The 24,557-nt window shown below is 42.1% G+C and overlaps 1 protein-coding gene across 2 annotated transcripts in view; it reads left to right on the top strand.

Annotated features, from left to right (window-relative positions):
• LOC115246192 (mucin-5AC-like) overlaps positions 1-24,557 on the top strand; it is an 88,311-nt gene that overhangs the window by 58,966 nt on the left and 4,788 nt on the right. Inside the window, exons 3-11 of one of the 2 annotated variants that reach the window (XM_029824851.1) lie at positions 15,285-19,496; positions 19,818-20,135; positions 20,222-20,279; positions 20,517-20,926; positions 21,508-23,391; positions 23,516-23,641; positions 23,735-23,901; positions 24,033-24,247; positions 24,358-24,556. In XM_029824851.1, the coding sequence (XP_029680711.1) occupies positions 15,303-19,496; positions 19,818-20,135; positions 20,222-20,279; positions 20,517-20,926; positions 21,508-23,391; positions 23,516-23,641; positions 23,735-23,901; positions 24,033-24,247; positions 24,358-24,556 (7,571 nt within the window). In that variant the 5' untranslated portion in view covers positions 15,285-15,302. The remainder of the gene's footprint in view (positions 1-15,284; positions 19,497-19,817; positions 20,136-20,221; positions 20,280-20,516; positions 20,927-21,507; positions 23,392-23,515; positions 23,642-23,734; positions 23,902-24,032; positions 24,248-24,357; position 24,557) is intronic. The other variant, XM_029824852.1, reaches the window with a different exon arrangement.

The following is a 24,557-nucleotide window of genomic DNA, read 5'->3' on the forward strand; positions in this document are numbered from 1 at the left end:
AAAAAAAAAAAAAGGTCACATGTGGTGGCACGTGTACGCGCATAGTAACGAGTTCGAGAAGCGATAGGGAGGAGACTAATGTCGGTTGCGAACTCGGTGCAATCCGTCACGATTTAAATGTCGTTTGGAAACGCGCATGCATCGTATTAAAGGATCGTCGCCGGCAACGTCTGTCTCGCACGGTCATTACGAAGATTATGGACGGCAATTAGTTGCAGCAGCGAATTTACCTCCGAATCCGAGCAATTAACGTACTCTACTCCTGCGACGGTGGTTTCGTAGTAGTTGGATCCACCGGGAGAAAGCGGAGGGGATTAAAGACATAATTGTAATTTTGTCACGACTAAAGTTGTCTCGAGACTAAATCTCGAGACTATATCTCGAGAATACATCTTGAGAAATGCATCCTCGCGCCACTGACGTGAAAAATGCGTCTTCTGGACGGTCATAAAATGTGCACGCAGATGTTACTTTACTTTACGTTACTAGAGGGAAAATATTTTAACACAAAAGTATACCGAAGGAATCTCGTATTACAAAAGAGAGAATTTTGATTGACGCGCGTACATTTTTAAGACTCTCAAGTGAGATCTTGCACTGTATTTGGCATTGAGTTTCCCATGATCGTATTAATGCGCGAGACCAGGTTTAATAGATTATTCGAATGGAATTAATTTGACAGATTACTGATTTCCATGGGATTATGTTTATGCAATTGCATACTCTAAGCGTGTTATTTATACGCCAATGATACACGATTAAATGCAGGGAAATCTCGCGCTCGCGAATTATCGGTATTCGCGAGTCTCGAGGAAGCGAATCGACTTGATTCGCCTTTTCTCTGCCGGTTCGGCATATCTATCGATGCGAGAGGAATTTCTTCGTGGCGCAAAGATGTTGATGATCGGTTAAATAAACGGCATTTGTGATATATCATTATCGCGTGCTAAAGCGTTAAGGATCGCTTCTCGTGTCAGGACTGCCATTTCTTCCCTCAACAAATTTACTCACGCGCTGATCGACCACGATACAATTTCGAATGTAAATTCTAATGTAATAAATGTGACTTTTGCGATTTATTGTATTTTACAACATTGCATCTGATGACTGTGCGAGATCTCTCGTCTGTTTCAGATAACTTGATAGAAAATTGTGATGCGATGGTCGCGATAAAATGCACATAGGGCTTCTGACTTACTCTCTATAGATACAGTTTATTATTAGTCGTCAAGAGAGAGAAAGAGAACAGACACAACGAGGCTTCCTTTACACGGACCATATCTCAGCCAACGTTACACCCGAGTATATCGGTCGTATTAGCTTGCAATTACGTGCTCGTCGACCGTTACAACACGATACAGCGAGCCTTGAAACACACGCTTCTCTACTCTTTACCCCACTTACGAAATCTCGTTAATGCAAAATCGAGCCATGTATGTTTACCGGGCGATTTCAATTTTCGTTGCGCGCATAAGATTTTTATTGTTCAGTCGCTAATTTTCCGCGTATTACGTTTATAACGAAATAACAATTTAAAATTGCTAGTATTCTGATTAGCTGTTCGTTGCGAATCATTATATAATCATCACAAATTTTAAAGGAGAGAGGCCTGCTTTATTATCGTAGTTTAAATATATATAGCATTACGTTTGTTGAAATTATTTTTACCATGTCATTTATCATCCGTCAATTATATGAAGAAAAATCGTGGCTGCAAGAGGGTTATCTTCCTTTCTCTTATCTCCGTAACTTCTTTCGCGGTTATCCTACCAGTTCACAAAGACTAATGAATACGTGTGACGCACGATTATCCGGATGCAAATACGCGACGATTATTCTCTACTTTTCTTCTGTTTTTTCTCAACCCTATCTCTAGTTGAACGTCGCTTATGAGAAAGAGGGAGAAACGAAGGGTGAGAAACGAAGACAGAGAACAGAGGGGACGGGAGCGGATTAAACCGAATGCAAATATTTAATTAAATCCATGTAACGAGACGCACGCCCGACGGCGGTTTATGAGCGTTAGCATAATTTCTTCTCGGAAGTCGCAGCGAAAGTGGAAGCGGATGCGCCTCGAAGCAGACAGCTGCCGGGCTGCGTTCGAATCGAGAGTAATGCAATTCGGATAAACAGTCTCCTAACTTGATTTTAATCACGTGTTTGCTCTCTGTCTCTGTCTCTTTCTCTCTCCCTCTCTCTCCATTTTATTATTTTATATTATCCCATTTGTTTTTCACAAATATAATATACTAAATGTAACGTAAAATGTCGGATTAAGGTTAAAAGCGTGGAAATAGAAATTTACAGCTCTTTACATTTTAATAAAGAATCATAAACGCGCTCGCCCGACAATAATGGTACGATACGCGTATAGAAATCTAGAGACCTCGAATAATCCGATAAGAATATTATCAAGATTACGATTATTAATTGTAACGAGACTGGAGAATTAAATGTTTGTCCTTATTTTATCACGTTATGTTATAAAGCTGGCCAATCATTTTATGCTAATAAACCGCCGTAAAACGAAACGAGATGAAACGACGGCGGTTCGAGAAGTGACGTGCACTCGGCGGAGCGCGCACATTGGATATATAGACCTCTCTCGCAGGTAATTCGGTATGCAGGGTTATCGTAGCATCTCCATATTCCCGGAGCATGCCGGAGAATGCTGCCGGGGCCCTCTCCTCCTCCGCTGTGATATACGATCGAACCCGACGGTTTTCTCGCGGCACGGCGAGACAAACGAGCTCGCCGTCGTGGAAGAAAGCCAGGAAGGTATGTAAATCGGGAAAATGGCCGCGGGAGATGGATTAGCCGGATATCGGAAGGACTAATGGATATTACAATCCCGAGTGTCGAATGATTACTGCGCGACCCTTCTCCTTTCGCGGTCGCGTTTCGACATCGTCATTAATGCACTCGAGAAGATAACTGTCGACTATTTCGATTTATTCACATCATTCGTCGAATTCTCGATGAACCCTTATAATTTTCGATAAAGTGTAGAAGCGTCAACTAAAAATATTAGCACGTGTAAAAGAAGCAACAGAATATAAAGATGCGAAACATCTGCTCTATGGAAATTCGAAACAATTCTGATTTTTGTAACATCACGTCGTTCATTGAAACGCGAAATCATTTCTCATGATATGAGCGATACGCGGATGCGTGCACGCTATTGACGTCACGGGGGAGATTTACGAAGTATCGTTCAAATCAAGTAGCACCGCGGAAATTTCACGGCGGAGATCTCTCGATCTTATTCGCGCGTATCGAAACAATCTCCTTTCAAATATCTACATCCGCGAATACGGATGCTCGATCGTTTAAAGTTTAAAACGCTCGAGGCAACCTCATATTCAAGTTCGCGGACTTTCTTCTACATTTACATCAACCGCAATCCTACGGTACTTTGTATGCGAGTCATCGTAAATCGCGATTATACGCACTCATGGTGAAAGTCAATTACGTGCTCCAACATATCTTTCAGCCGCTAATCCCACGCCAGTAATTCGCGTTACTATACGTGCTATATTCCAAACAATAGACTCATACCTTATGATCACGCACAGAGAATTCTCGTACAGGGTCGTCTCATGCATTGAATTCTGCCTCGCGCTTACGAAAGTATTGTGCGAAAGGTTTTGCTGGCTCCAGAAACTAGCACAAATGGAAAACTGAAATAAATTCTATTCAATTAAACATCTATAGAAAGAACGAAGAGTGCTATTTATATTCTACTCAATTCTTGTATCGTTATTTATACAATTATAACAATAGCCAAATACAAATATATTTTCTAAAGATAATCCGCTGAGACGAAATAAAAAAGTGCATCGAATAAAATTAGATATAATAAGATGCTCTCAGAAATCGCGTATATCCTACATGAATGAGGAGGTTGAAACGATTCCGTTGCGCGTAGCGCGATGCACTTTTATCTCGCTCGCGATCTCCTTCGCGGGATACACCTCTCTTATCGAGAGAACGCACATCGCGCCTTCCATTCATACGAAGTTGCGCGAGCGGAAATGTGGGTGCACGCGTGCGATCGGCGCCGTCGAGCGAAACGGCGGAGACACACGCCGTTGCGGTGTGTTAAGTGGGCGAGATATATTGTGCCGGCCGAGAGCGCGGCCTTGGATCTAATTATTCTGAGCCGCTTTTGCGTCGATATCTACGTCGTTTCCATGCGTGGGAGTAGCCGGCAGGAAATTAAATGAACGCGTCCGAGCTCTCGCGTGGCCGATCGGCCGACGACTTTTGCGAATCCGCTTTTTTTACACAGACGGGATTTTCGTCCCAGCTAGCTGGCAGAAATAACGGCATCATAGATATCGACGAGATTTTTGTCCTAATCGTCCCAGCTAGCTGGCAGAGATAACGGCATCGCGTATCGTGAAGGATTCGATGCTATATATCTAGCAGATTGTTTGTGTGAATTATATTTGATTATGGGAAAAAAATAACTATTGCAATACAAAGCGACTCGATCGAGATCAAAGATGAACGATAATATCGTACGGTAAACGAAACTTTCATCCATTTGATTACAAACGTGTTTTATTTTTTAACGCATCGAGTTTTAATATGTTTAATTAATCGTTGGCTAATTCGAAGTATTAATTGTGTTATTTCTTTTCTGTGCTCGAGAACTTAAGACAATTTATTTCTGTCAATATTTTTTAGAAAAAAAAATTAAACTTTTATTATACATATATTATTACGGATCGCCAAATATACAGCCATTTTATTTTTCGAACGAAACAAATATTTGTCTTACAGCTTTGATTGTAATAACCGTAAACTCGCTTGGCGTTCCATGCGGATATACCGGAACGTATATCCGTAACGGGACTTTCTCGTTCGCAAAGTTCGCCCAGTCAGCGAACAGAATGTTGACTTGCGAATATTCGAACTACCAGCCGGTTGTTTTGATGCATTGTGATCGAGGCGTTGCGATCTCTATCTATTATCGTTGGACAGAGTCTTCTATAAACTGTTGTATACCCCACATTATGTATCGTATATATTATATATCGGAAATTGAGAGGAAGCATTTTGAAGATGTATCCTACGATGAGTTTGAAGCCGACGTTTCGTTAGCGAGAGTACGATCGATTCTCGATAATTTTTGGATACGGGTAAAGGCTCGTTTTAAAAGTTACTTAATTGCATACAGTGTAGGAAAAAAAAGTTAAACGGCCAATAACTACATGGTTTACCCAGTTACTCGTTAACGTCGCACGTACTCTGCCGGAACGAGCGAGTTCTCTCGCTTTATTTTTGCCGCGTGTTACGGAAGTCGAGTTTTACGTTGCTCCATTTCGCCTTAATTCTATTTAGCCGCTCTCCGCGTTGTGCACCGCCCGTCTTTCACGAGGGTGAGGAGTTTGTAGCTGAAAGCCGCATGGAAAAGGAATTGCCGTTATAGTAGAGCGGACACGAAACTTGGCGCAGTATGAAAACTAGATTTCGAGGTGGCAATGTCATTGTCGCCGACATACTGTTTACTCCATTAAATATGCTGATATTAAAATGCCAATGTAAATGTCTGTCCTGGCGCGCGAATAAAAAGTGAACGCGCAGCTTAAAAAATATGTGATTTATTATACTTTTTCATCACAGAAAATTATTGCTTTTTACGATAAACAGATTGTACTAATACTACTTGCGATAAAATGGGTATATTTTATTTAACGCAAAAATCGCGATTATTTTTGAGTCGCTTGTACATAAATATATATTTATGATAATTAATTTTATTTTAATTATCGTGTCGACGTATATCGATTGTACAAATTGGTGCTCGTATATATTTCATGATATAATGTGGTTTGTGAGAAGAAACACAGGAATCATTGAATAATATAATACACGCGTAAATAGGACATGCGATGTGCTTAAAATTATTGTCGCGATAAAATGGATATTTAATAATCTCAAAAATGGTACAATCAGCTCGCTGTTATTAACACATTAGCCATGACGAGTGATTTGAGATCATTATTACTGGAATCATACGGCCAACGTTTTCCGCTGGCGAGAAGCACAGTCATTTGTAATTAATGACATTTGTTTCGCTTGGCGTGCGGGACCATTTTATTCCACTCTGGCTGTCCGCAATTTTCCAACGAGTACTGCTAAATTAAGAGAGCAACGACTTGAATCGTGCTTACCACAGTTTCGTCTTGTTTTCGGCAAGTTAATTCATCGACGTATAAAACTTTACGTCCGGCAATAACATGACAACATAATATTATGGTACTCTCGTTGCGAGAAAGAACGAGTGACAAGTATGTATTTGATGAATAAAACTACAAAAATCGTGAGAGATGTCCGCTTTATTATCTCTCATAAAACAATTTTGAAAAAGTTGAATATTAAATATCTTAATAATTAAGCTTCAAATTAAGAAGATTGACGATTAATTTGAATATTATATCTCTCTGTTTTTTGAATTCAGGTATTTGAAAAGGCTTTAATAAATTTTTTCAGAATTTTCGAACTCGGGATTTTGATTCGATTTTTCCTCTCGATAAAGAGGATATATTTAAATTACTCGTGATTGCAATACCGGAGACGACGGATAAGGAAACGCGGCACACGACACGTTCGATCTCCGGCTCTCTCAACCTCCTTTATTCATAACGGTATAGCTTGTTCTCCGGGTAGTCGCAAGAAACTCGCAGCTGCTGTCGTTCCGCGCTTCTTCGTCGGCAACCTGCATCGCTGACGGGAAAGGGCGATCCGCGAGAGTCCTTGAGAATCACTCACGATTGTTGTTATCCGCGTTCTCCGTTCTTTCGTCTAGATTCCGACAAATGAGTTGCAAACTGCAGATTTAATTACTCGTTCGTGCGACTCGAGACTTCACAGCTCGACGCCTGAATGTCGCTCATCGAATTTCTTTTGCCCGCGAGATTAACTCCGTTCTTCGGACGGATTAATCGTAAATAAGTTATCACATTTATATTGTATTTCCATTCGAGAGAGTAGAAAGCTTATTTTTGTATCAAGAGATATAAATGGATAATTTCGTAAATACAGAAATTACGTGACAGAAATCTAATAGACTAGTAATGATATCCGTGATAACGAAATTTCTTTCTATTTTTGTTTTGCTGTTAAATGTTTGCGAGAACAGTTGCTGTGACAAAAATTTGACAGAAGAAGCCTGTAAATTCACGATTTCATGACGCGATCGACCTCTCGATGTGACGAGTGTAGTATACACGCTCAAGTGGTCTCGTTGCACGATGATGAAATTTTCTCTCTTTCTTTTTTTTTTCGAAACTCTTCATAAGTGAGAAAAAGCTAAGCACCGGCTTTTTCGTCGCTTTCGCGCCATTTTTAATTCCGCGCCCGACTCTTGGATGATATTTTTTTTTCATACCAGTTCTTTTTAATTTTTTTTTAGAAAGTACACGCGTGTTGCGCCTCTTGGCAACGCGGATTTTTCCTCTTCTGCTCTTTGTAACATTATGACCAACATTGTACGCGTCGTTTTTCTTTTTTTTTTTTTGGAGATTTTTCATAAAGTCAACGCTTCGCGCAATTTCTCGCTTTTTATATATTTTCATAAAGACGAATGCGCATCGATGAAACAGAATTGATGTTTAAAGAAAACCGAGTTTTTGCAACAGTGTTATACCATCGATGTAGCAGTTTTACGAATTACAATTTGTAATTTTGATGAGATTAATTCTGAATTTTAAAATGTGTCTGCTATAATGTTTTACATATATTAAGTCAGATTTATATGTCTGATTTAACCCATTATTCTCAAATGATTGCATCATGTTATAAATAGAAACATTTTGCAGACAATCGAAATTATCATAATATCATAATTCATTAATTATCATAATTCATTATTAATACTTCTTAACAAACATAGAAACAGTAAGAATATTGAGCATAACTCGATTAATTGGTAGTAATTAGAATTATTTATTTTTAAAGAGCTATTTGCATACAAAGCGAAATTGACAGCCGTCGAATATTAAAATTTCAAACTTAAATTATATTTTAATAAATTCTTACGATATGAAACTTGCAGTTTTCCATATCGTAAGAATTTATTAAAATATAATTTAAGTTATATTTTATTGTATTACATGCGCTGCAATTGTAAACTGTGTATAACTGAGAAACCTCTATGTGTGAATTCGCCGTGAAAATGGAGTACATACATGTCAGAAAAATATTTCGACGAAACGTGCAACACGTGTGACCTCACTCGCCCGTACGCTTCAACTTCCGGAATGTCCTTGCGCTACTTGGAGCTTTGACAAAACTGCCGTTGGCACCCGATCGCGTTTTAACCCTCGTGTTGGCAGCTAGAGCGTCATACTTTAGCGATCAAGATATGTTACACGTGTATCGCACAATGTCTTTTTTACAGAAAAGTATATATCAGGCTAATATATTAATAGATTTAAAAATGAGTTAATAGTAATATATTTACAAGTAAATAAATTAATAATTAAATTTATAATAATAATAATTAAACGCGTATATATGACCACAAAATTAACAAATCTATTATTATTATTATTGAGAATCAATATATTTTTGTTGGGAAATACGTTTGATAAATCTGTACCACATAAAAATTAACGTTTTCGTTATTTGCATTATATTAGTATGTTGCGAGTCACATCTCGACGAATAATAGATTTTTAAAGATCGTGAGCGCAATTATTTACCGTCGTAGGCTTCTGGAGCACGCAGTTCTTCTTTTATTAGAGTAAATATATGAATATGTTTACACGATGTGCAAGGTACGAACAGCTCGTTAAACAAATTGTACTTGGTTGCATCGAAGCCAATAGCCATTCTCTGAGTGAGAAACATTAACATGCGGGTATATAACAAGCCGCTAACTATACAGATTTATAGACAAGTTAGCTATTATTTAGTCAATCTATTTGTTTTTGAAACCTATTGCTTTAAGCTCAAAACTATGTGATTTCTGGAAAATGTTGCGTTTCGAAAATTACGTATAGGTTTAATAGATGGATAAATATATATAAAGAGAAGTTTATATTTAGAGTTGAAAATTTATATCTTGAGAATTAATAATCTGAAGTTTATTTATGTATCACATATTATATTCATACATGTACACAAAATACATGAATGTTCGCAAATTGAAAATTTTCGAACCGCTGGTATCCACATCGCCTTACTTTCGACAAGCCGGGAAAAGAATTTGTTCAGCAAATAAATGAGTAGTATAGAGATGAGAATTTATTAAACAAAATTGCAAGCAATTTTCACTAAATAACTGCTAAGTAACACAAGCATCTCCCTAATCTTTTCTGCATAAATTTTTAAAACTTTGCGCGAATACGTGCGAGATTTCAGCCCACGATGCAATTTTGCACGACAAAAGTATAAAAAGACGAGTGTATAAGTGCTTTCGTGTAGAAAAATGCTACACTCTCCGAGAGTTGTATCTGGGATGTATTGCATTTCTCTTGTATCAATCATATCCGCGTGATTTCTCGAAGCAGTGCAACGGAGAGGAGACGGAGAGGATTCGCGATACGACGTATCGAGATAAGCTTGCTTGGACGGCAATAAACGAGAAAGACGGAGTAGATCCATTTAGCGAGATAATTTCCTGAAGCTGGGACCGGCTTATATTTTGTTCCTCTTTCTCCCGTTATCCGCGTGAGATTCCAGGGGAATAATGCTTTCTCGTCCCGGCCCTTCCTTATGACGCCTGGGGCTCTGCCGTGAATTACGCGGGTTATGTCTTGTAACTCCCCTTTGGCTTCCCTGACCTCGTTACGTCTTGCTGCTCAAACACTCGGCTGAGACGCCGCGTCTGTGAACATAATCGTTCTTCGGGAATGTTATGTTATTCATTTTATTACGAGCGATATGTAATCGTGCAAAGCTGAGAGGCGTCGACTGATTCGTGTATCATATATATATATCTCTGGCGCAGAATTTTATATATATTTCTAACGTTAATAAAAAAAATACATTTTGATATAAAAGGAGAAATTGTTTAAGAAGAAAAAGTTTGCAAACAGATTCTATATATATCCTTTATTTAATGATTCCGTTGTATTAATTTAAGCGAATTAAATGTAAACTGTGATGTTTCTGCGCATTTATCGTAAAGAATATGAATTCTCTATTGAAGAATTTTGATCTGTTTAACATAAAACCATCTTGTTATCTCATTTACCTACATCGAAACCTGGAAATGGGAAGATGAAACTTTCGATGTGTCGAGAGTGAGACATAAAACATGGCTCGACTCTCGAGGGGTTAAAGGCGGAACATTTTAAATCGGCTTAACGGGTCAATGAAGTCGGAAAGCACGATCCAGGAAAACGAGGTCAAGGGATGAATCGGAAGAAAGAAGGGCTCGCGGGCGAGTCGAGGGCGTATTTGTTCGAGGTATTTAATTCTGGAATAAATCTCCGTTTTCTTGACTGCTTTCTCTCTCTCTCTCTCTTTTTTTGTTTTAAGAGAGAGAGAAAGAGAGAACTCCGAGATCCGGAAAGAAATGACTAACTGCGCCGGATGCCATAATTCCTCTCGAGATGGCGAAAGTTGGCATATCCTGAAATTTCGCTGATCGTTTCTCGTAAACGAAAGTTATTGTGTCACAATCGTAAAAATGAAATGGGATTGGGCAACAGCTGTAAATTTTTTGTCGATCTTATCAATGTACATAGTTCAACAGTATATATCTTTTATTGTCGGCGTTTCGGCAGGTATATTATCTTTTATCACGGCGTTTTATTAAATGTTATCAAATTCGCGCATGATTTTGTGTTCTCTATCATAGCACATTACGTTGTTAATCAAATATCAATCGTAATTAAAAAAATGTAATACATGTAATTGATATACTCACGTCTTGATAAGAAATAATAATAATAATAGTTATACCTCGAAATAAGATCAGAGAATAATTATTTATTTAAGATATGATTATACGCGTATTAAAAACTTTTTTCGTCGATTCAAATCGATTTCGTTAAATAAAAAGCAATTTACATGAACATAAGTGAAAGAATGTGTGTATTTTTATTTTCCTCGACAATTCATTATAACGGAATAAAATCCACAATTCGATCGATACATGCGGTACGGTTTATAGGTCGAATTTTGAACCGATTAAGACAAGAGTTTGCGAATTTCGGTTACGATTTTGTTAGTCTTACTGACGGAGGTTGAGCGAGGTAGGTAGGTAAGAACGCGTTTGCGGCATCGTGGTCGTCGTTTAAGCCGTGGCTTAACTCTGCTTAAGGTATTACTCTTCATCTCTCTCCTTCTCTCTCTCTCTCTCTCTTTCTCTCTCTCTCTCTCTCTCTCTTTCTTTCTCTCCTGCTCAGACTTCGCTCTGCTCTTCATACTTCCGCCTCGTTCCGTTGCCTGGTCGCGCGGTCGCGCATCGAGCGCCGGCGAATTATCTTGGCGTCGAATCTACGGTCAGCCTGCAAACCACCAGTAAACTCCGGACCTTTGTGCGTTATTCTGGTCCGCGCGATTCAGGTGCTCCGTTTTACAAACTTGCAATCTGAGCGAGCGTGTTCTTCTCTTTAACGTAAAATTAATCGATGTAATGGTGATAGACACGTAAAATGAGAATTTGATATTTAAAGCCAATAAAAAGTTAGCCATCGTTATACACAGTAGAATTGTAAAAAATATTGATAACTTGTTTCGATATATTATATCTCTCTCTCTCTTTCTCTCTCTCTCTCTCTGTCTCTCTCCCTCTCTCTTTCTCTCTCTCTCCTGCTCAGACTCCGCTCTGCTCTTCATACTTCCGCCTCGTTCCGTTGCCTGGTCGCGCGGCTTTTAATCGAGCGCCGGCGAATTATCTTGGCGTCGAATCTACGGTCAGCCTGCAAACCACCAGTAAACTCCGGACCTTTGTGCGTTATTCTGGTCCGCGCGATTCAGGTGCTCCGTTTTACAAACTTGCAATCTGAGCGAGCGTGTTCTTCTCTTTAACGTAAAATTAATCGATGTAATGGTGATAGACACGTAAAATGAGAATTTGATATTTAAAGCCAATAAAAAGTTAGCCATCGTTATACACAATAGAATTGTAAAAAATATTGATAACTTGTTTCGATATATTATATCTATCTCATTCTTTTAATTCCAATTTCATCTTCTATGCGTGATAAATAGATTTGAATAAATAGATAATGTTCTGAGATAACAATATTAATATTATTATTAATTAACACATAGATAATTTATTCTGTTTTGAAACAGTAGCATTAATATATTACAGTTATTAATTAGGATACGCCTCTTACATTCAACTACTGTACATTATTTAATTTAATCAATAGATACACATTTGATGTGCCCTCTCTCAGATCGGTTAATATATGCTCGTGATCGAAAAGTAGGGCAATCACAAATGATATTCCTGTAGGAACGTTTCGAAGTGCGGGATCGCGGATATCGCCGATGATCGATTACTTCCCGCGGTATTTACGGAGATTGCTTACCACGTGCACCACATAATTTCGCCGCTCTCGTCGCAGAGAAGGAGAAAGAGAGAGAAAGAAGGAGAGAGAGCGAGGGCGCCATTTGTCGCGGATCTTATCGGCAGAAGAGAGGGGTGGCCTTTTCGTTTTAAAGCGACTCGAGCGTAAATGCGCCCTCGGCCGAAACCCCCAAAACGCGCGTCGGAGCCACTGCTTTAGCCTGGATATTTATTACCCTATGGTGTAGCCTTATCGAGTGGCCCGGCCATGCTTGAAATCGTGAGAATTCCAGCTAAACCGTCCCTCCGCCGCCCACATACACCTCCCCCGCTCCCCACCTGCTTCTTCCCCTCGCGCGTACAACATCAGCGGGATCGTGTACGTACGAGCGTGTGCTCTCGGTAACGGGACAGAATGTAATGGAGAACGGGACGGGAATGGAATGAGATGGAAGCGACGGGACGGATCGCAGGAGGAGGGCGCGAGGGGGTCTTTGACTGGCGCACGAAGGGGACCAAACCGGCAGCCCTTCAGGTTGCTTGGCAAGGGTGCGCGATATTGATTCCCACCTAGCCATTTCCATCGAGCGTGGTGGAGGTTCGATGTTATGCTCGCGAATCTAGTCAATGGGCATGATTGCGGTGCTCCAAAGAGAGTCCCGCAACTTTCCGCCCGTGATGATAATGCTCTGACGATGTTTAATCCTTAGATGCATAAGAAATCTTTGAGATTCTACGATATTTGCTCTTTTCCTCAAAATATTCTTTAATATCCTTGATTAAATCTTTTCTTCTTTCTGGATAATTTTTAGAGAAATGTTAAGGCTATTTTTTTTTACACAATGTATAGCCTTATATATTATGATTTAAAAAATTATTAAAATTATTTTTCTTCTATTGATAAATTTTTGTAAATCTATGTTTGGAAGTTTTGCATGGACCAAACGGTTAATTTAACTTGTTTTCAATATTTTTATTGAATATTTTTAAAGATAATCTGCAAGTTTGCATTGTTGTGATTCCAGAAAAGACTAACGATTTATAAATTATAATATGAAATTTATATATAATATACAAAACAACGAATTATAAACGCTAAAAACGAGGTCGTAAACTTTAAGGAAACCAGAAACGCCAGGCATTTGCTGCAACATTGCAACATGTAAATATATAAAAAAGTGAAAAAAAAACGGATTAGCAAAGTTCATCGCAATATAAGAGAGTTATGATGCATCTTTTTTCACTTTAAGGGTTTTCACGAGAGAGTTTGATAAAAGCCTGAGTAATTCTTTTACAGTCTTTTATAATTTTTTATCAGCCGTTTATGATAACGATTGTTAATCCCGGAAACAGATAAAAATGAAGCGAGATTACAATTGTTCGCTATTTCGAATGTTACGCGATACGTGTAATCCGATCCTGTATCGATATTCGCAATTATATTTGCGCTTTGCTGTCTCGCTTTTTTACTGATTATTGCGAGTGTATGCGATAGTCGGGACTTTCCCTGTTGGTGATGTTCCGATGGTGTTGGTGCGTGTCTTCAACACGGCGGTGCATGCCACTAGCATGTACATACGGCTTCCCGTGTTATATATGTTTACAGTTTTCCGATATCTAACTTCTGCGCCCCTTTTTCCACGTCTCAATGAGCCACGGTGCGAAATCGCTAGCACACATCGAAAACTCTCGAACCGAACCATCCATCTCTCTCTCTCCCTCCCTCCCTCCCTCTCTCTCTCTCTCTCTTTCTCGGTCGGTTCGATCGATAGCGATCTATATTACAGGCGACTGGCTGCCTCGAGTAGAGTATGACGGGGGTCTTCGACGCTTCGCCGATCGCTGAAGAGGCTATTTGCCTCGCGGCGATGGTGGTGGTAATAACGGCGTGCAGCCCTATTATGATAACCGAAACTCCCATCGGAACTACTACTAAACGCGATACACCTCACCTTCGCCCCGAAAGTCGCCCCTCAAACAAAAAGCGGTTATCGGTAAAAGTCGGGAACGTCGAGTCGTTCATTCGCGCGATAATGGAGAGATCTTCGCGCGATATCTCTTACATCTATATTACACATTATCCATATATTACGTCGACATATTACATCGTCAAACGGTTCGAATTTTTAACGAACGCGGAAATAGTTGTTGATTTTCTCATCTCTATCGATACTCGAAGAATCTAGTCGAAGGATATTTTAGTCGTCGTCGAATATAATTCAGTCTCTTTTGCTATCTTTGTCCCTCCCTGGGCAGATTACGGCAAGAAATGATCTTATCTTTCACAATGCCACGCGATTAATAATGCGAGATCGCAGTTGCCCGGTTGAGATCGAAGACGAAGGAAATAGGGGGGAGTGTACGTCTGCTCTCTTCTCGTAACAGACAAATACAAGACAATGAAGATTAATGCTTCAGCCTCGTTCTCCTTCGCTGCCGGTCTGTTCTCCGGGTCGACGGCATCGTGTGAACGATTCGGTAATCCCCAGAGAAAAGTGCCCCTTCGGATTCGACTTTGGAGGTTCCCGATCGTATAACCCTGACCCTAAATCTGCCATGATCGACGAATCTTTTCAATAATTTAACATGAATGATGATTTTGTTTTTTATTATAAATTCTGACATGACTTCGCGAAAAATACTTAAAAATGATCATTATTCTTGTAGGAAATATTTTTAGAATATATTTCTAGAATTAATTATATTGAATAGATGGATTATAACGACTTATATAAGCATATATTACATACGCACGCTAATTCGACCGATCTTTTAATTCGTATTTACCTTGTTATTGTAGATTAGCAGTTGGCGTGACATGGATGTGAGCTTCACGAACGTGTTAGAGGGGGCTCGCCAGTACTTCCAGGGACTGCCCGTACCGAGTACAGGTGGTGGCGCGGCCACGTCAGTGGATCTTCACGCAACATCCTCCACGAATTCCGCCTCGTCCACATCGACGACAACGCACGATCACGATGCGTCTCAGCCGACCCAGTCAAACTCGACTTCCGTCAACAGCAGCAACGGTAGCAGTGTCCAGGAATCGAATCGTTATCCCATTGACGTCAGACCGTCATTGTCGGTGGAGAGCAGCAATGCTGCTTCCGGTTCTAGTTTCTGGAATCCGCACGTGGAACCTTATCCACCGCAGCCGACCAAGGTTGAAGTCTCGGACACGAGACCAGGCGATGAAAGCTCCGCCATGGAACCCAGTTCCTCCTCCTCGGGCACCGTTACTTTAACCGAAATGCAACCTTCTAATCACCAGTCCTCTTCCTCTTCATCCGCCGTCGTCTCTATCGTCGGATCGTCAACGAATTTCTCGCAGAGATCACCACCAGCATCGTCATCGTCTTCGTCGTCCACCCCGTCCTCCAGCGATCACAATCATCACCACCAGTTACATACTTCGACCTCAAACGTGTCGTCACATTTGCATCAGATGCAACCACCTCAGCCACCACATTCCCCGGGACCGGTGTATCAGCAACTCAACAGCGTAAGCAGGTCATCTTTCAACACGGCGGAGATGCTTGCCTCTTCTTCGTCACACTCCGTTTCGACTTATCAGACCGCGAGCAATAACGATCGGCCATCGCAGCCAATCGTCGTGCAGAGGGCTCAATATTATCCGCGTTATCATCACCCGGATATCACGAAATGCGCACCGGCTCCATACTCGCAGAGTTCCATTTATCAGTCCGCTAATGTAGCGCAGCCTTCAAGCACGGTTCAACAACCGAGCACGAGGCCGACACCGATGGAGCAGAACAACGCGTCGCCGTCCGGAATCGTCGCTCAAGGACACTGTCCGCCGGAACAGCAACGAGTACCCGGTACTTACGGCAGCAATGTACCGTCCGTTCAGAATCCTCTCGGCGGATCTACTGTATACGGATCTGGCTCCTCTTCCTCCTCCTCTTCCTCTCAGAATTATCGTTCCGCGAGTCAATATCAACAACAGGCCCATCGTCTGGCGACCGCTTCCGCTTCGAGTCTCAATGACAGATCGCATAGCTTGGATGGACCGCACTCTTCCACCGTTCCTTTCTCCTCGTCGTCGACGGTCAGCCCGCGTCAGCCCGCTGCAATCAATTCCTCCTCTAGTTACATTCCTTCACAGTCGCAGTCGCAAAATCTTTCGGGGCACATTCCGTCGCCGTCCGCTGCCTCCTCGGTGCACCATCAACAACAACAGCAGCAGCAATCGTCGCCTCTGCAGCAGCAACATCCTAGTCGTATAAACGTGTCGCCACATTCGCACGGTTCCTCATACGGAAGTCGCGTGCTACCGCTACCCACGCACGGTGTTTCAACATCGACCTCTTCCGCCGCAGCAGCAAACCACTCGCAGCAGCATATGCCACCACCATCGAGCGGCTACCATGCGGGAACAACGCCGTCGCCGCATCACGAGATGCCGTCGCATCACGCAACTCCGTCGCCGCATCACGCAACTCCGTCGCCGCAGCGGCAATCGCCTCACGTATCCAATCTACACAACCCGCATGCATCTCCATCTCCTCATCATACACCTTCTCCACACAACAGCTTTCAGCCACACTCGCCGACCTACCCGCCGCCGCCACCGCCGGTTTCGTCGAGGTCGACGCCACACTCGTACAACTTGCCATCGGCCACCTCTCAACATTATCAGACGAATTACGTAACGGCAGCTCGTGACACGGCGATGGCGTTGCCTTACGCACCGCCGCCATCGTCCCAATCTTCGTACCATTCCTTCCAGAAGAGCTCACAATCGGAGTCTCAAGGGAGTAATTATTATTCTCAATCCGGCCGATCTCACAGTCAATCGTACGGTATGCAGCAGATGCTGGTGCCGCCGCAGACAGTATTTTCCGGCACACCTAGTACCAACAATATGAGTAGCTATCAGCAGAGCAGCAGCAAGCATGCCACATACAATGGTGCGGAAATGACAAAGAGGAGTGCGATAGACGTTGCAACGCCCTATGCTACGCATCGTTCATCTGCGCAAAGGAACAGCAACACGCACAATCTGCCACCCATTGCCGCTCTTTCATCCTATCATTCCAACAGGCGAGAATTTTTGGAAAAATCAGCGCAATCAATGGTGCAACGACAACGAATACATTCGACGAACGTTAACAGCAAAGTGGCGCCTGCCGCAATACCACCAACGACACCCTCGTCGATGGCAATGCCCGCGCAGAGACTCACTGAATATCCGATGACTCCGGCCTCGGTAATGAATCACGCTTTACCAGTGAATGGCAGAACAACCACCGTGACGAATATGACTCGATACAGCAACCAACAAGGCTATCTCTCGTCGTCGTACGCCACTACGCTTGCGCCTAGTCATCATGGCAGCAACTCCACCAGCAGCACCACAGTGACTTCTATTAGTCACGATGGTATTGGCAGCGCGAGGTCTTCCGTTTCAACAATCCACGCGTATCAGTCTTCCGACGAGTCGGATCAAGCGACTGGATCGTCGTCTCATCATCATCATCAACATCATCAACATCATCATCATCATCAGCCGCCAACGCGAATAACAACCGAAAATTATGGTTACAAAGAATATCCTCCTTATCAAAACCCGGCGTCGTCTAGCGGTCAAACTGTCCCGGCCGCTGCTATGGCGAGTTCTCCATCACCGAGCAACGCAGTCCGGAAGAGAGAGTCCCCTTTGGATCTATCTGTAAAGACAGTTAAGACATCGGCCGATTCCACGGCGCAGGACGATCTCGAAGCCACTAGCACCGACAAACATGTCAGTAGCTCGAGTTTAAGTACCACCAGGAGCAACATGAATAGACCGATGCCACCTCCTCCACCTGTTGTGCATCAGTCGACACCAGCTCAGCCGTCATATCCTTCGTCGTACGACTCTAGACCTTCGAGTAATAGTTCGAGGAATCCCATGCCCGTGACCTGTATTCGCGCATCGACACCACAGACAGTGTGTGCACCTAAGGTTGATTTCCTGCCAGACTTCAACTCGGCGCCACTACGCCATCAATCGCACCACGAGAATCCTCTTCGTAGGAGTACCACGCAGTTATACGTTCCGCCCGCTCAGCCTCTCTCGTCCCATCATGCGAACAATACGGCATCACTGCCTCATATGTCCACGTTCAAGAAACGTCCACTGCCCACGTCACTATATGACGGTCTGACGATACCGCCGCCTTCATCATCGTCGTCCGCTTCGTCTGCATCGTATCTCCAAACGAATGATTCCATGTCCTCGAGATTCTCCAAATATTCCCCGATGATGGACCCGTCGTCACGGGTCGGTCCGCCTACACTGCCTACGCAGGATTACACACCCAACCCCAACAAGTATTATTTAGGCGATAACAAGGCCAAATTCGATCAACAATTCTCTCAGCGTGAGCGCATGCCATTCAAAAGGGCCGGAGAAGCAATTTATGGCATAGGAAGTCCCAGCAAGCAGCCTAGGGTCTCTTGGCGAGTACCGAGTACCGACAAACAGATCGCTGAACCGAAGCTGTCGACTGCAAATGCGTTGAACGAACAGCGGAAACGGCAGGAAATGAATTTGCCAGTTCCTTTACCGAACGGAACTCTAGTGACACCCGGCGTTTACGATCAGAGACCCGACAGCGGCGGCTATCCCGCGCCGGAATCGTCTAGATATCAGCCGGCTTACTGTGATAAAAAGACCTATCCGGAGTCCAAAATTGTGCGGAGCTCACCCTCGTCGTACAATCACCAGGTAATTTCGAAACCTAACGCGAACGTGCACGTCTTACCGCAGCAGTTAAGCGGCGCTCAACCGATCTACTCGAGTTACCGTCAGGCAGCTCAGAAGACGACATGTTCTCTGAGCGTGACGTCCGGCCAGCCGATAGATCAACCTAGCAATACTGGCGCTGACAAAAGAGTGTTAAGTTTGCTGAGGAACAGTCTGGAGAACAAACAGCAGAGGGATGAACAGCTCAACAGCCAGCAGCCTATTTTGGTTAACCACAGTCAGCAAAGCTTCCAGAATAAGGTAATTTTGAGGTTTTATCTATGATAATCCGGAAAAAAAATCTAAATTTATATATCTCACGGATTTTAGATTTAAATCTTCACATTTTTGCTATTGCTTTTTATTATCGCTGATAATTTATCGCTATTCATTAATCAATCACTTCTTTTCATGCGTTAAAATCGAGATTTTTTATAGATTTAAAATGAGTTGTAATCAAATAAGACAAATGACACGGTTTAGTTCCTTTCTCTTTAGACATCTTTATTTAATCTCTCTAGACACAGTTGATTATTATCCGTTTAACATTTCTGACGACAATCTCCGACGAAATTCCCTTAGGTTGTCGCACCAGTCGAACCTAAAACGAACATCGGCAGACACAATCTGTCACCATTCACGGCGGCGAGTCTGCTGGAGCGCAACAGTAATACACCGCCGCATTACAAACTCCACGTTCCGCGAGCAGTAGACTCGATTACTCAGGAGGCACCGCGCAGCATGTACGCCTCGAGGGTGAATGCATCCGCCACGTTACCTGGCAAAGAGGCTTCTCTCGTGGGACCTCGCGGCGCCGAGAATCAGATTCATCGTGACAAGGATGACGGCCTCGCCGCCATCTTAGCCGCGAAAATTAGGACGAAGGCCGAACTCAAACAAGTATTGCTTATCGAAATTATTGTATATTATTGTGTGTATATTATTGTTTATCAATAACTTTACGCGATCTTTCTGTTTTTATTTAGGTTGGGACCGGGCAGTTTACAACGAAAGCACCTCAAGATATGTCGTCTACACCGAAAGGTAGATAACTTATTTAAAACGCTAGTTGATAGATATTAGTAGATATTGGTAATTTTATGTCGATTTTACTTTTTTTATTCGAGTATAATTCACACACATGTGTATTATATATATATATATATATGCATGTATATCGGCGATGATTGCGTTTTTTTATTCGATCGTATCGATTACGCTTTAATGCAGACTATTATCATCTTTAACGTGCGTATAATTGTATTTATATTGCATACACAGAAATCGATAATGCGGCCTCGACGTCGACACCACCGCAATCCGGTTCGTCTGCGGGCAGCCCGCCGAAATTAACGCGCGAGAAAACGGTCTGCTTGCCGCCCAGAAGACGCTTGTTCTCGAGAACCGATGACGACAACATGCCCGTAGCTGCTACCGTGCCCGCCGTCGTCACAATCGCATCCACGGTACCGACTAGAGCGAGCGGATGCAGAAGTTCGTCCGAAACGTCGGTCTTCGACTTCCGCGAGAGCGATTCCGAAGGCGAGATGCCGGTTCTCGAGCGGCAAACTTTAGAGGAGATGAGGAGGGACAGGAAACAGTTATCCAAAGTGCAACCCCCGATTCCCCTCAATGATGCGGTGTGTATGAATATGGCGTCCTCGACAGATCTCGTGAAGATAGAACTGAAGGTAATGTGCCCCAGTACAGTAATAGATACAAAGTTGAGACGAAGAAAGATAAAAAATAAATTATTTACGTAGTTAATATAAGAGGAAGAAGAGCAGTTTTTTAATGTGCTATAAAAAAATTCTTCTGTAACTAAATTTTGCGTTTACACTTTTTTTATTAACACGTAAATGTTAATTTTCGAATTATGAATTTAAGAATTGTTTGAGGGTAATATCTGTTTTTTATGTCCGTTATATATATATATATATCCGATCTTGAAATGGTCGTTCGCAAGAAACAAAAACGTTGTTTATATTTAATGTCTTATATTTTAAAAATAGATCTCTCTCTCTTTCTCATACATATATATATATATGCATATATTAGACTGAAAACATATAAAAAGTAATACTACAAGATGTATGCATACAATTTTTGTTGTTGTAACTCTTTATATTAAATTTATGTTTACAATGTATAATACATATATATATTGTGAAATATATCTTTAAATTCTCTGCCTCTTTACAATATGGTACATTATTATATCTTTTTTGTTCGCGTTGCGATTTTATTTTATAGATGTGATCGTTGTTTACAGGAAAACGACAAAATCAATGACATGGATCCATTTTGGAGTACCGCTTGTGATAAGTTTATAGAACAATTACGCGCTGGTGACGTCGCGAAAAAACGAGGACGCAGGAAAAAGTTGGGTGATACCACGACATCGAAGCTTGAGGACGCAACTAACGATAGCGATAAGGAATCAGATACCAACGCACCGCAATCTTGCAAGTCCGAAGATATTAAGGAATCGCTAGAAACTAATAAAGAAGACAAAAACTCGATCCTGAAGGACATCAAGATCAAGACAGAACCTGGACTGAAGGACGACGATAAACACTCAAACGATGATTCGGACGAAGTACCGCTAATTAAGAGAAAAAAGCAGGAGGTGAAGAAGGAAGATAGTGATTGCGACGAGGAAGTGATATGCCAGAGGAGACGAATTCGTCGTGGCAGTAGGATTAAGCTTGAATCCTCCAGCGGTAGTGAATCCTCGAGCGAGGATACCGATGCCAGTACTGAGTTTCATGGTTCTTCGGTGGCTGACAGACTTCGGGCCAGGAAACGATCTACGGCTAATGTGTCCGAAGGTATGAAGCTTCGTTCAAGGGATGCTACTCCTCATAAGGTGAAGACAGAGAAGGAGTCCAAATTGTCCACTCCTCCTAAAGGTGGAACCTCGCAAAAAGCAAAACCAAAACCGTTGTTTGGCGATGGCAGTGATTTCAGGCCCGGGTGGGAAGAAGAGGTTTACGTGTATAAAAAATCTCTGAGAATGCCACCTAGGTTAATAACAGTGTCGAAGCCGTCGCGTTTTCACCGTCTGTCCACATCGTTGCCAGATTTGGATCCCGGTTCGCCAGCACTTTCCGTCTCAATGGATAGTTCCGACGTGTGTCTCAGTCGTAATAAGAGGTTAATAATAGATAGCGACATGGAATCCAACTACAGCTTCAGCATCACTGGACTCGGTAGCAAAATTGATGACGAAGAGGCGACTTCGTCAACCACCGTTTCTTGTCCCCCGAAGGCTATGAAACATTTCCGATCGGAGAACAATTCCATTGTCGACGTTCTCGCGCAAAAAGTCGGAAGTGGTGGCAGTCAGAAGGACTTGAAGAAGAAGCAGAACTCGAAGGGTAGTAAGGTTTTTAATAAGAACAGTAACGAGCCAGAACTTTTGCCGACGCCGAGTCTCACACCGCTTGTCTCATCCGAGACATCAAAGAATTCTAAAAACAAGATCTTAATGAAAAATAATAAAAACCCGATTAAAGTAGCTAACTCTGTTCTTCTTGGTTATTTCCGCAAAGAGACGGTCAATAATTTCCGCGACGCGTTCAAAAACAATCATACGCTACCCAACGAGTTCTCTACTATAGTATTGAAAAGCAGAACAAGAACGGAGACAAAGATCTTGAAAAAGGAAGCGACTATTCGTGAGGTGTTTGGTGAGGATAGGCCCGCGTCAGCCCCGCCGATGCAAAATCATGACGATACATCTCAAGACGACGATTCGCAAAACGAGACGCCGGAAGCTGTGTTGGGCAAAGTACGAACGTTGAAGCAGAAAGTAGTGTCCCGTTTGAGAAACGCCGGGATATTACGAAGCCACAAGGCGATTGCGAACTCGAAACGTCGCCTGTTAACCGCCGAGAGGCGGAAGGATTTGCTCAAGTCGCTTGCGAATAAAAAGCTACATCGTATCAAGACTGAGATAGAACAGGAAGAGACGAATGACGTTAGGGAAGAGGAGAATAATGACGAAGATGATAAGAACGATTTGGAGATTCGTAATAAAAAGAAGTTGAAACTCCGACCTGGTCGACGAAAATTCAGCTCTGGATTTGACTACATCCGTAAGAAGAAGAAACCGCTAAAGAGAGACGAAGCATTGCCGAAGGAAAGGAAAAGAGTATGTATATACATAAGATTCCTATATAGTTTATATTATTTATTCTTTTTATTTTTATTTCTAAATTTTCGTAACACGCGCACGTTATGTTCACAATATTACTTTAAAATGCAATATTTTACAGCAAAGCCAAGCTAACAAACCAAGTCCGGAATGCGTAGCCGATATTCAATCTGAAATCAGGACATGGGTTATCAAAAAAGGCGTCGGGGAAACCATATTACACCGCGCTGCCCGTCTTGGTTACACGGTAAGATAACGATCGCGTTGCTATGTCGGACGACAGAGTTAACCAATAATTCGCGCGAATAGCAATCTATAATTTATTCGTATTCCGCTGCAGGATGTGACTGCTTATTGTCTGGAGAAGCTCAATAGTGCGCCAAGTCCTAAAGACAATGCGGGATACACGCCACTCCATGAGGCATGTTCCAAAGGTCATCTGGAGATCGCGAAACTCTTGTTGGCTTACGGCGCAAACGTTAGCGAGAGTGCTAACGGTGGTATCAGGTAATATATTTCCATCAAACTGCATTTTTATAATTATCGTTTTCGAGTTAGATCGGTGAATAATTCGACAAGCGTATAGATGATTTATTGATCGTTGATAGAAAATGATATATATCTTCTCGCATTGTTAGACCGCTTCACGAAGCAGCGGAAAATGGTGTTACGGAACTTGTACGGTTGCTGCTGTCGTATGGTGCAGATCCATTATTGGCTACTTATTCCGGACAAACGCCGTTGATGTTGGCCGTTGACACCGAAGCTAACTCTATTCTAGAACAGCACTTGGATGATATCCAAGGTCGTGTCACTGTGCCATGGTCATTCGCTGGTCCAGCTTCTATTTTCGGTATGTAATGGTTGACATAAGTTTTTACTCGGAAATGCTAAAAAATTTCGTAAATATATTATATATTCCAGATGCATAGTTTTATTAATTTTCTCTGAACTTGTTTTCAGATCCGGAAGAGACGGGTTATAATCCGCTCGATGACGTTCCATCGGATAATCTCGAGTCAGTTGAACTAAATGATGTCGAAATGGAAGTAAGCGACATCAATCTACCGGTCCTCTTCACCCTGAACAACGATCCCGACAAATGGGTGCTGCTTCAAGATCTCATGGCGATTTTGCGAATAAAGAGTCGCGACGCTCTTCTT

The sequence above is a fragment of the Formica exsecta genome, unplaced genomic scaffold (genome assembly GCF_003651465.1).
Source record: "Formica exsecta isolate Colony F162 unplaced genomic scaffold, ASM365146v1 scaffold140, whole genome shotgun sequence".
Lineage (NCBI taxonomy): Eukaryota > Metazoa > Arthropoda > Insecta > Hymenoptera > Formicidae > Formica > Formica exsecta.